Genomic DNA, 12,289 nt, shown 5'->3' with positions numbered 1-12,289 from the left:
GCATTGACCCTGCCCTTGATAAAACACAGTGGACCAACACCAGCAGCTGACACGGCACCCCAGACCATCACTGACTGTGGGTACTTGACACTGGACTTCTGGCATTTTGGCATTTCCTTCTCCCCAGTCTTCCTCCAGACTCTGGCACCTTGATTTCCGAATGACATGCAGAATTTGCTTTCATCCGAAAAAAGTACTTTGGACCACTGAGCAACAGTCCAGTGCTGCTTCTCTGTAGCCCAGGTCAGGCGCTTCTGCCGCTGTTTCTGGTTCAAAAGTGGCTTGACCTGGGGAATGCGGCACCTGTAGCCCATTTCCTGCACACGCCTGTGCATGGTGGCTCTGGATGTTTCTACTCCAGACTCAGTCCACTGCTTCCGCAGGTCCCCCAAGGTCTGGAATCGGCCCTTCTCCACAATCTTCCTCAGGGTCCGGTCACCTCTTCTCGTTGTGCAGCGTTTTCTGCCACACTTTTTCCTTCCCACAGACTTCCCACTGAGGTGCCTTGATACAGCACTCTGGGAACAGCCTATTCGTTCAGAAATTTCTTTCTGTGTCTTACCCTCTTGCTTGAGGGTGTCAATAGTGGCCTTCTGGACAGCAGTCAGGTCGGCAGTCTTACCCATGATTGGGGTTTTGAGTGATGAACCAGGCTGGGAGTTTTAAAGGCCTCAGGAATCTTTTGCAGGTGTTTAGAGTTAACTCGTTGATTCAGATGATTAGGTTCATAGCTCGTTTAGAGACCCTTTTAATGATATGCTAATTTTGTGAGATAGGAATTTTGGGTTTTCATGAGCTGTTTGCCAAAATAATCCGTATTAAGACAATAAAAGACCTGAAATATTTCAGTTAGTGTGCAATGAATCTAAAATATATGAATATTAAATTTTCATCATGACATTATGGAAAATAACTTTATCACAATATGCTAATATTTTGAGAAGGACCTGTATATAGACCACAACTGAATGATTTAAGTGTAAAAAGGTAGGATTTTAAAGCATTATATGTCCCCTTTAAGAGAAGATGAGAAGTAATTTAGATCCATTGCAGAGATACAACACAGATTTAGCATGTGGTGAAGAAGAAGAAACCGCTTGGGTTCAACATAGCAGACATAAAGCAGGTAGGCCAGGGGAAATATCAGCAGTTGTACGCTGAAACATTGCAAGAGCAACCTCCAGAGGGCACCAGTGAAGATATCATAGAACACTTTATGGATAAAAGCGCAGAGACTCCACCAGAATATTCAAACCAAGTCTTAGCAGGAAGAACCAAAATGCCAAACTGGACTTCCCCTAAAAGCACAGAGATGAACCAACAAAATTCTGGGACAAAGTTTTATGTACCGATGAGACAAAGATTAATCTATTCATGTGCTGGAAAGTCTACGTTTGGGGAGGTTCTGTCCATGATCCCAAACAAGCTCGTCTGTGAAAACCCAATGGTAAACACAGATAATGCCATATCTTTGGCTCTCATGGTTTCTGCTGGAACGGGCCTATTAATCTTCAGTGATGATGCAGTGTGCGGTGGTAGCAGTAATGCAAACTCAGAAGTGTACAGAAAGTTTTTTCCTCTAATCAATCGAAAAATGCAACTACACTGACTGGGAGATCTTTCTTCATACAGCAGAATACTGACCCAAAACACTTGAACTCTTCTCTTAGCCATCTTCTGATAGAGCGCTACAGGAGATCCTTCCTGCCCACAGCCATCAGCATCTACAACGGCTCTTTGAAGAAACCTTCATAATATGAGCTACAACAACATTTAATTTCCCTTTGGGATTAATAAAGTTTTTTTGAATTTGAATTGAATTTGAATTGAATCAAACCCAAATGTTTGCAGTCTGCAGAACGATGGGAAACAATTTGGCCTCATTGTTCGATACTTTTGGAGAAGAGTGTGCATACACATGAACATAAACATTGAAATAAATGAAGGACTTTGGCTCCTGAGAATTACCCAACTGGATGCTTAAGTGAACAAATTTCTGTATATATTACCATCATTTTATACAAACTAGTGTATAATTCAACACATGTTGTGAACTGTCTCAGCGTCAGAACCTGTTCCGGTGCTGGAAGGAATGGATGATGATATGGGCTTTTCTTTGCCTATGGTCCTGGCAGAGGAGAAAGAGGAGCTGCAGGAGTCGGTACCTCAACCGCAGCCCAGAAAACTGGTACGTAGACACGGATATATACTTATAACAGGGTTATTCTATTAGTCAACTCAGCTTGATTATGCTGTAATGTGCCTTTTACAGGGAAATAAGAGGCAGGCTGTGGAGGATTTGCCTTCATCCTCTCCATCTCATTCAAGCAATTTAGAAGGCAGATCGCTGCCCCTTAAATCTCGCTATGGCATCAATGCTTGGAAACGCTGGGCGCTGTCCCTGTCTGACCAATCAGAAGACACCAAAGAAAAGGATACCTCCAAACCAAGTGAGCTGAGCAGTGTTTGGCAGGTTTTGTTTTGTCCAGTGTCTTGTGAAATCTAAATACCTCCCTGGTGATAAACCCAGTGTTTTTTTCCCCTGCAGAATCAAGTCATTTATTTACTTTTAAAATATTTTGTCAGAACATTGGTTAACTCACTTATGCTCTTGCTTTTACTTGTTGCCACACTTCCTTCTTACTCTGAAACATCAACACTTGGTGAGCTGGAGAGCTTTCCAAGTTGGCGGTGGAGTTTGCTCTTCTGAATTGGTGTGCAGTCTGCTGTGTGAGGGGCATTAGGAGAGGGAGAAAAGCTACAAGCACAGGGAATCTGATGGTTATTGAACTCGTCTCACTTCCTCCCCTGATCTAAAGTTTGTTTCCAGTGACAGCCTCTGTTTATTTTCTCTCTCCTGCAGGACGGTCAAAAAGTAACATGTTGTCATTGAACGCAGAGGAGCTGAATGTTGCTCTGTCCCGATTTGTCAGGGAGGTCTGCAGGCCCAACGGGGAGCGCTACTCTCCAGACAGCATCCTCTACCTCTGTCTGGGTATCCAGCAGGTCAGTTCACTACAATATACATAACCCCAGAATCACAACCTCTCTCCACGAAGCAAAAATAACTAGTAGATAGATTGACTCTAATGCACAGGTTGTCTTATTTTTCTGGAAATTTGTTAAAGTTGTACAGAAACACTTTTATTCTGATGCAGATTGTTTTCATGTCAACTGGTTTTTCTTCACATGTAAGGAGTTGATGAGTTGTTACTGACTTGAAGGGATAAAACTCTGCACTCAGACTGTAACAGCATCTCATGGCTTAACTTCATCACAAGATAATAAAAAAGCCTCTGGGTGCACTGCTGGCTAGCAACTAACATCAACTGAACTTTGTCACAGTGCTTACAGATTATTTTGAAATGATTTATTATATTTGTGAAAGCAGTTTTGTTTTGGGCTGTAGACACAACCCTAAAATCATTTATATCATCAGTAAAGGTTTTACTTTTTTCTACAGGAAAATGGATCAGCTCAAACTCTGAAATACCTAGTCTGGTTAACCAGAACTGGATTATTCTACACTTAGAGATTTATTAAGACACAATTTGCAGACAGTAAGACCTTAACTTCATTTGTGAAAGCACTGGTTCAGTACCAGTTTTTCATGGGGACCACCTTAGATGCTGTGCTGCTCTGAAGACTGAAGTACTTCTAGACTGATTACAGATCCTTTAAAATTGTTTTAATTCATGAAACGTTTTGTCTTTATGTAAGGTCAAAACGGAGACGGTTCTTGGTTTTGATTAAAACATTAATATCTTCTGAGCTTAACATGTCCTATTGTTTCATGATCAAAATGTAAAATTACACCCCTAAGAAGCATGTTAATCACATGAAGGCAGACAACCATGGTTTGCCTTCAGTACTTTTTTTTTTATTCAAAGAGAAACTAAACCCCAAATAAACATTTTTTGCATATAAACTGTATAAATTGGGCCTAGGGTGCTATTTTTATGTTACTGTGCTATTTTTTTGTAATTTCATATAAACTTGTTTAATTCTGGAATATTTGTCCTAAAATCTTCTTGGTGCTGCCCTCATAGGGTTGAACAGTGGTTACTGCAGTTGAATTTTCCTATTGGTTCAAACAGTACAGCTTGGTACATGCTTATGTCACAACCCCCGGGTTCGGGTATTAAACCGTCTCACTTAGACACGCCCTCATAGCGTTCCTCCACTGCCTCGGCATTGCCGGCTTCGGGCATCTCTGAATCACACCTTGAGCCAGCAGCTCGAACTGATAAAGCTCAGGCCTGCTGACCTCTGGTGACGAGCGAGGTGAAAAATCCTCCACCTCAAAAGATTATGTCCATGGTGAAACTACCAGCGTCCCTCTGCTCGCTCTCCATGTTTCAATATTCCAAATTAAGCTAGCTGCCACTTTTCCTCATCCTCCTAACCACACCCCTGCTTAACCCCCTCCGCTCATCCCCACCACTTTGGTGGCATTTTTCAAAATTCAAAAAAGTTATTCTTTTACATGGGGTTTAGTTCCACTCTAAGGTGTTTAATATAATAAAAGTTTATTATATAACCTTTTCAGTTTATTGTGTTCATTTTTTTTTTTTCAGATTTGAGAATAACAGATCATTTTCTTAACTTTATTAGTCTTATAAATAAAGTTATGTAAAAACAAGAAAAAAACAATAAAATGTTACAATTTTAAAACTTACATAAAACTAATTTCCAAAAATGCAATAGGTTTTGTTGACATTGCTGTTCTGTTTTTGGAGGTAGGAACTAAGTTAAAGGTGAGTGTTTCCAGTAGGACCGGTTTTACTGGTGTGCAGTCTTTTCCCTCCTCTTCACCCATGTGAGGATCAGAGCATGGCTGCTGAGAGGAGCACATTTTTCTCTAAGCTCATCAGATGTTGGAGTTTTCAAGTTTTCTGACAGAAATGTAAGAATGAATTTAAGAGACTTTTCCATCAGTTTTGTTCAAAGTTTAAAGTGATTCTGTTGAAATGTTTGGACCTGCATTTGGCTGCAGTTCTCCCTTTGTTTAAAATCTGTCCTAATTATAGTGATATTTGTCTGGTGTTTTTTATTTGACGCAGGTCTACATGTACTCATTAGTGTGTCCAGTGATTATATCCATTGCTGTTCACATCCTGATAAACTGTGATGTTGATCTTTATTATGAGGACACTAAAGCTGTGTTGTCTACTGCCTTAGATCACCGTGTGTTTGTGCGCCGTACCCATGGGAGTTTGTTTGTGTGTTTTAAGCATCTTCATGCCAAAGGCCGGACGGATGATCTGTTCAGTGACCCGACTTATCAGCAGTTTGGAGAGGAGCTCAACAAGGTGCTCAAAGACTGGCAGCCCAGTGTGCTTCCTGATGGTAAGAGCAGTCAGATACACCTGATGTTAGAGTTCTGGAAAATAGTGTTTTCTGTTGTTTATTTCCTTAAATGTGGCAACTAATTCATGATTGACAGCAGTATTTAGAAGCAGCTAGAGGCTATCTGCTAAACATGTGAAGCTGCATCTCAGCGTGGGGCCTGGGAACAAAATCATCTCGCACTGATAATATAGTGACGTAGTGAAGTAGAAGCAGCAGCTAGTAACACACAGTCATGTCCAGTGATTATAACCTTTCTGCTGTTCACATCCTGATGCTCTGTGATTGCATTTTAAAGTTATATGAGGACATGCAGGAGTCATAGCTTCAGCCTAAGCTCTGTCACACAGTTTGGTTGAATTGCTCGCATGGTTACTGAAGTGCTTTGTTCAGGCTCACTGTGGGGTCGGGTGGAGGAGCAGAGCCTGTGGAGTAGTCAGCACCTTGGGGAGCAGAGTCCAGCCTCCCTGCTGCGCTCTCTGGTTTACCTGAACACTAAATACTTTGGCCTGCGCACCGTGGAACAGCACCTGCGCCTCTCCTTCGCTAACGTTTATGGGCCTGACACCATCCATCCTGTCAGCAAGGAGAGCACCGTCTGCATCCGCGTGCCCTCCATCTCTCAGGATCACCACGGTAAGGCTGGAAACGTGGAAGCATGCCAGCTATTTTAGGGTTTTATCCACCTTCCACAAATTTATTACCGTTTTCTAAATCAACATGGAGGCATACCAAGTTAACTGCTGGCTCATGGCTTTATGTGATCGGTTCCTGATAAGTCAAACAAATGGGCTGCTGTGAGAAGTTTTTTTGTTTAATTCAAAGAGACTAATGTAAATATTTTTTCCCCTTGAACTTATTATTTTTGTGCGTTTTATCTTCAGCCACAGCCAGTTGGTTTATTGCCTTTTTAAATGAAAACTGAAACCCTCATCTGCTGCATGAAAATGTTGTCTATGCTTGAAACGCAGGATCAAAACACAACTTGCAGCTCAACAACATTGGGCATCAGCTGTAATAAAAAAGATGTTTTCCACTGCAGGTACATCCTCACACTTTGCCACTCATCACTTTGTTTTATTTCAATCTTCAGGCGAGGAACAGACAGAATCCAGGAAGAGGAAGCGCAAGCTAAACGAGGACCAACAGGATGAAAACGAGGGCTCGGGGGGCTCGTCTGTTCGATGCCCAGTGAAGAAGCACGAGTGTCGACTCTATGAGCTCTATAGATCCAAGTGGTAAATATGCTTTATTTCACTGCGAGTGCAACATTTTTATGCTTATGTATAAAAATGTCTTATGTATTCCAGCTGCAGCATGAAAAACATATGTTTGTACCCACATTTAAACCATTTAACCAAGAACTAAAGTTTATATAGAATTGAATTCTGGGAATTGCCTTCAAGTAGGCATGGGCCAGCATGAGATCCTCGCGGTGTGATAATGAGTAAAAATACCATTTTATCACAGTATTTACAGAAACATGGAAAATGTAAAGAGCTCAGCATGATCTCATAAGCCCAAATGTAGAATTAACACCTGCTTAATTTAGTGGTATCTTTAAGTGTTTCGTAAATAAGAGTGATAAGTGGTGCTCCGTTAGTTTCCACACCATGACCGTTTATGGTTACCGGAAATATTACCAAACAGCCTGTTTTTTTTCTCCTTGTGAACAAAGAAAGGCTCTGGAGAGAGAAACGCTTCTCATCAGAGCTTTTTTTGACATTTCACCTGGTAAGGTTAGAATATTTTCCAAAGTTTATGTTTTGAGATACGGACTAAAGCAATCCCAATTGTCTGGAGTTTGGGATCTGCACAGTTTATTTAAAATCCACTCTACGTACGTTGTCTCTGTTTGGACTGGCGGGACGTGGGTTCACTGCTTTTAATCTGATTCCGGGCTCCACTGTTGGAATGGAAAGAGAACTGTGTTCCCAGATCACAGCAGTTTTCCTGCAGGATGAGGAGCTGCTGAGCCTCAGCGGGACGTGATCTAAGTAATTAAATAAGTAAGCAAGCCACGATTTTTGGGCGCCGCAGTGGAAACGCATGTAAAAAACGTCCAAGGTAGTGAAAAGGGTTACTGTGCAAAAACATTCAGAGCTCATTGTTAAAACGTGCACTTCAATTTAATCTGAGTTTGGTTTTTATTGTTTAATACAGACAGAAATAACATGAAAAAAGCTGGTGAAGCAAACTTGAAGTATAAGGTGTCTTTGCTGCTGCTGCTAAAATTAGTCCCAAGTCCTGTGATTAAAACCATTTGCTGTTCACATCCTGAACCTCACTGTTGACCAATCAAAGATGAGGACTGAAAATTCAGTTTTATTTAAAGTTTCTTCATGTTTTGGAATAGATTCACAGTTTTCTCTTTTTTTGTCCTCCTATCATTTCTCCTGCCCAAATCCTATTCCTTTCCTCATTTTATCATCTTCTACTAACTCGCCTCATTTCACCTTCTCTCTCCCAATTCTGCTCCTCTATTTGTTCCTGTCCTTCCTCCTTTCAGTCCACCATTGCTGTGGGAGCGCCTTGACGTCTTCTACGTTCAGCCAGATCCCGCCTGCAGCCCTAGTGACCCTGTGTGGTTCAGCTCCACTCCCCTGGAGCGTCAGATCCTAGAAAGCCTCCTGACAAGGGTCCTCCTGGTCAGAGACATTTACACAGACAAGCCACTCCTGGAGGAAGATGAGTATGAAGAGGACCATGGTGAAGAAGTCGGAAGAGAGTAGCACCTGCTTGGACTTTGTTTAGTAGAACCTGCGAAGAAAGTTTAGGGTAATCTAGTCGTATGTGTCCCCTTCACCAGTCTTTATCCTCGTCTCTTCACCAACGTTAGTGACTTATTGTTTCCTCCTGGTGAGGGACGCCCACAGCAGGTAGAGGATGCTTACAGTGGTGGTGAAAAGCAGCCCAGACTTGTACTTCTGCCTCAAAAATGAATTCAGAGGACAAAGCCTTTGATTTCAGAAGCTGGAGGAAAAAGATGGCAAACCAAGATGAACAACTTCATGAGATAAAGTAGTGAGCTGGAGCTTGTTCTTACCATGAAATACACACACAAAAAGGTTAAGGATGGTGTGGGTGTGAAGGGATATCAGGATATTTTTCCCAAACACACTTCTGAGATGCAGATTTTAGCTCTCAGACCAGCAGCTCGAACATATAGGAATATCTCAGTCATCCCCCAGGCCGCCACTATAAGGAAGCGGGGGGCAAAGAAACCAGGATGTCTGTAAATCACTGTTTCACGTCCTTTTCACTTCACTGAATGGAAAACAGAAGGGAGCACTTTGGGTACAAGAAAGTAAAACGGTCTAGGCCTAAAAACCAGCAATGCAAAAGAAAGCGTGAAGATAGTACCGCCACTGTTCTCAGTTCGGTAGGTTACATATCTGAAAGAACTAATTGCGTCCAACTTTAATTTAAATTTTGTATATTTAGTTAAAAACATCAAACATTGGATCTTTGAATTTAATTTGCTCAATTCTGAAACAATTATTTTGGATTTCAGCTTATTCCTGACGGCTCCGAGGGGAGTGGGCATGCATTTCTCAAATTGTTTTATATGAAAGGAGAGCATCACACATTAATTGAAGCATTAATATGATCAAACATTAAATTCTGAGTTTTTTCCTCTTTAAAATCAAAATTTTCATGTGAATGCAATTATAGTTCAACAGTTTATTCAGGTTGTTGGACCCCAAAATGTGTCACAGATGTGGTTTGACATTAATAAACTCTGCTTGTATACCAACACATAAATACTAAAACATGCACTATCTACTGTATCTGGTGTTCAGAGATGTCTATATATAAATATACACACACACATATATATGTATTAGAGATGTACCAATCACACATTTTGTGTGATCCGATCTCTGACCTGCCTCCACCAATTTTAGTATATTGATTTCTCTTTTAAAACACTATTAATAAACAGAAAAATACTTTTCCTTTCTACCTTCTGGATAATGCTGACCCTTTTTGACGCTAAATTGTTGATGGTAAAATAAAATGATTTCTAAGAAAACAGCAACTAAAACTTTTGCTGCTGAGGTATCTATAGATTATAAACCAAACGATTCACCGATTTGGAAAATGTCTGACAACTTCTCAGTAACAACTTCCACCAAAGAGTTGACCTGATAGTTTTCATGCATGGTGCATTTACTGATCAGGAAAAAAAATCCGATTTTTAGTTTGACTGGCTGGTCACTGATCAGGGTCAGTCAAGCAGGAAATCACCCAATTATTCGCCATTTATTGGCACATCTCTAATATGACACGCTATTTTCATCCTCTTAAACGACTGGAAGTAATTAAATCAATAACTTCTTGCACGTAAAGTGCATGGGTTTAATTATTAAATTTAATTATAAAATTGCGGAACAAGCAACCAGACTCCTACATTTCAATAGACAGTAGAAATTGACAAATCTCAAGAAAAAAAAAAGCAAAGTTCAGTTTTTGAGATGAACAGTTTTCACTGAGCGTTTATGTTAGCCCAATAATAACCAGGGTCGGAATGTCAAGTTGGTCAGAGAGGGGAGAAACATCGCAGTGTCATTTCACTGCTTGTTGAAATTCAGAGGTAAATTGAAGCTTTTACAAGAAACTAATTTGATCATTTATTTGTGGAGCAATGTGTGGGTAGATCAGAGTTCAGGTTTCTTGAAGGTAAAAAAAAAGAAACGAGCTGTTTGACCGTCAGGTGAAAGCTTGAAAATCAACAATGTGACCTTCTGCCATGTTTTATTTCACTTCAGCTTTCTGACTTCATGCTCTTAAAGGTGGGATTATAAAATCTGCTCTTTTTTTATGTTGTGTAACCTCTCCATTAAGTAGGCTGCCTTAATTCCCTCCCAACGTCGCGCTGTCTGTTCCTCCTCATTCAGCTTTGTTGTCCGTCTCCACCTGTATACTGCGGAGGACTTCAATCAGGTCTGGTTCCAGGACAGTAAAGATCTGTTCTCTGTTCTGATAGATTGGACTGCCTGTGGTACAGGAGACAGACTGCCTTCATTGTTGGACATGAGAGTAACCTTCACTCCTGGGATGTAGCATTACCAGAGTACTAAACCCAGACTATGTTGCAGGCAGGTTGGTTATCTCACACAACGTCAACACAGGAAAAACTCACAAAGACAACTTCAGCTTGCAATCCTGCAAGAAGTCTCTCTAAAACTTTTATTTATTCCATTTTTTCTATTCCTATGTTGGGATTTTGTGGCTGATATTTCCATCTCACCTTGTCTTCACCCATTAATTGCTGCTGTCCTGCGGTGGCGACGGATCCCGCTGAGCATAAAGGATGAGGGTAGTTTATATATGGAGCACTTTTTTGCAAGTGTCCAATTTTCCTCATGTTTTTATAAACGTCTAGTACAGCAAAGTAAAAGGTTTTGTTGTAGCAGTTTTTTCGTTGAGTATTTTTGTGTTCTCATCAAGTAAACAGTTGAGTTAGACTATGTACTTTTTACTTTTTGTAAATGTTTTGTTTCACAAGAACTGCTCAGTTTTTTTGTTTTGTTTGTGTGGAGCTCAAATCTATTGAAGACCTTGAGGATGTTTGTCCCTTCTGTAAAACACGCCTTGTGTGCATATTTCCAATCACTGCTTCCTTTCTCTTTAGGACAGCTGCTGCTGCTGTTCGGGACACCAGATTGTGTTTAAAGGTCTGAATCTGCAGTGAAAACACTATGGTGGTATTTTCTCATGGAGGTTTTTCACATGCAGCTTTAAATCCAAACATTTAAATTTCCAGGTGAACAGATGCTGGATCAGAGCAAACCAGTTAACCAGACTGGTGATTTTTAAAAAAAATATTGTTTTGTTTTTCCCTGCTGGACTGAGAGGCAACAACCAAACCTGCCACTGGTTTGGACCTACAGTACTCGCTGTGGCTGGCTTTAACGCCTAATGTGAATGTGCCTATCTGTATATAGTGAAAGTGAGTGATTGTGACCTGAATCCGATGCTATGTGTGTGGGCTGTTCTGCCGATATGGTTATGTTTAATAAATGATTTCCTTTTTTCTAAACGGACTCATTTGTAATTCAGCCTGTCATGTACTAAATGTCACTGAACTTACACGGTTTGAGTTTAGAGGTTTTACTCTGATTTATTAAAGAAAATCCCAAAATTACAAAAACACATTAATTTTCAATTTTTAACATTTATTTGTACTTCGCTTTGGGTCAGAAATTAAGTCCCTTCGTATGAAAGGCAATTTAGTACAGAACTGACTTTAAATTTAGTACAGGTTCTTGTTGAAGTTTGGTTTGCTTTTTAAGGCAACGTTTGAGTGAAAACATGTTAGTTTCAGTGTCACAAGTGTGACTATAAAATTAGACTTAAAATTTATTGCTAGTGTTACTTTAGTAGTTTCTTAATGAAAATAAATGATCTTTAGGGAATTGTTGGTTTATATTATGAATAAGGTATAAAATGTACAAAGGTAAAAAATGATTTGGCTTTCAATAGCTTAAGTCAATATTACACCTTTCACTTAACTGTGAAATGAATCTCTTGCATTTGAATATGTTGCTGTTGCAATAGAAATTTTGTATTTAAAAATCATTTTCAAATCTGGCTTTTACAAATTCAGACCAAAATATTTGTAATTGTAAATGATTTCAAGGTTTTAAACAGTCCATTTTCAGAGTAAATGTTAAATTCTGTATTTTTTTCTATTGGTTTAAACTTTTATGACAAATCCTGAAAATTTGCTGTTGATTCGATTTGTGGTTTTCTGTGTAGTTCAGGTTTTTTATAAATTCAATTTAGTTAAAATTCCAAACAAGTTTCTTAAGGCAATTTCCAAAAAAACGTATCTCATTAATATACAGAAATATAGTCGATTCAGTCCAATCAGTCAAGTACATTAACTAGATCTAGTCAAGTTCAGTTTATTATTCAAATTGGTAAAAAGTTT

The 12,289-nt window shown here is 39.8% G+C and overlaps 1 protein-coding gene across 2 annotated transcripts in view; it reads left to right on the top strand.

Annotated features, from left to right (window-relative positions):
* Positions 1-11,395, top strand: part of zmym2 (zinc finger, MYM-type 2) — a 38,054-nt gene extending 26,659 nt beyond the window's left edge. For both annotated transcript variants that reach the window (XM_047370031.1, XM_047370030.1), the window contains exons 19-25: positions 2,064-2,188; positions 2,273-2,450; positions 2,864-3,006; positions 5,235-5,349; positions 5,743-5,985; positions 6,443-6,587; positions 7,859-11,395. In XM_047370031.1, the coding sequence (XP_047225987.1) occupies positions 2,064-2,188; positions 2,273-2,450; positions 2,864-3,006; positions 5,235-5,349; positions 5,743-5,985; positions 6,443-6,587; positions 7,859-8,081 (1,172 nt within the window). In that variant the 3' untranslated portion in view covers positions 8,082-11,395. The remainder of the gene's footprint in view (positions 1-2,063; positions 2,189-2,272; positions 2,451-2,863; positions 3,007-5,234; positions 5,350-5,742; positions 5,986-6,442; positions 6,588-7,858) is intronic.
* Positions 11,396-12,289: the final 894 nt, after the last annotated feature.

This window comes from Girardinichthys multiradiatus, chromosome 7, assembly GCF_021462225.1.
Source record: "Girardinichthys multiradiatus isolate DD_20200921_A chromosome 7, DD_fGirMul_XY1, whole genome shotgun sequence".
Lineage (NCBI taxonomy): Eukaryota > Metazoa > Chordata > Actinopteri > Cyprinodontiformes > Goodeidae > Girardinichthys > Girardinichthys multiradiatus.
Note: the sequence above shows the minus strand (reverse complement) of the source record. Positions and strands in the feature narration are given on the sequence as shown.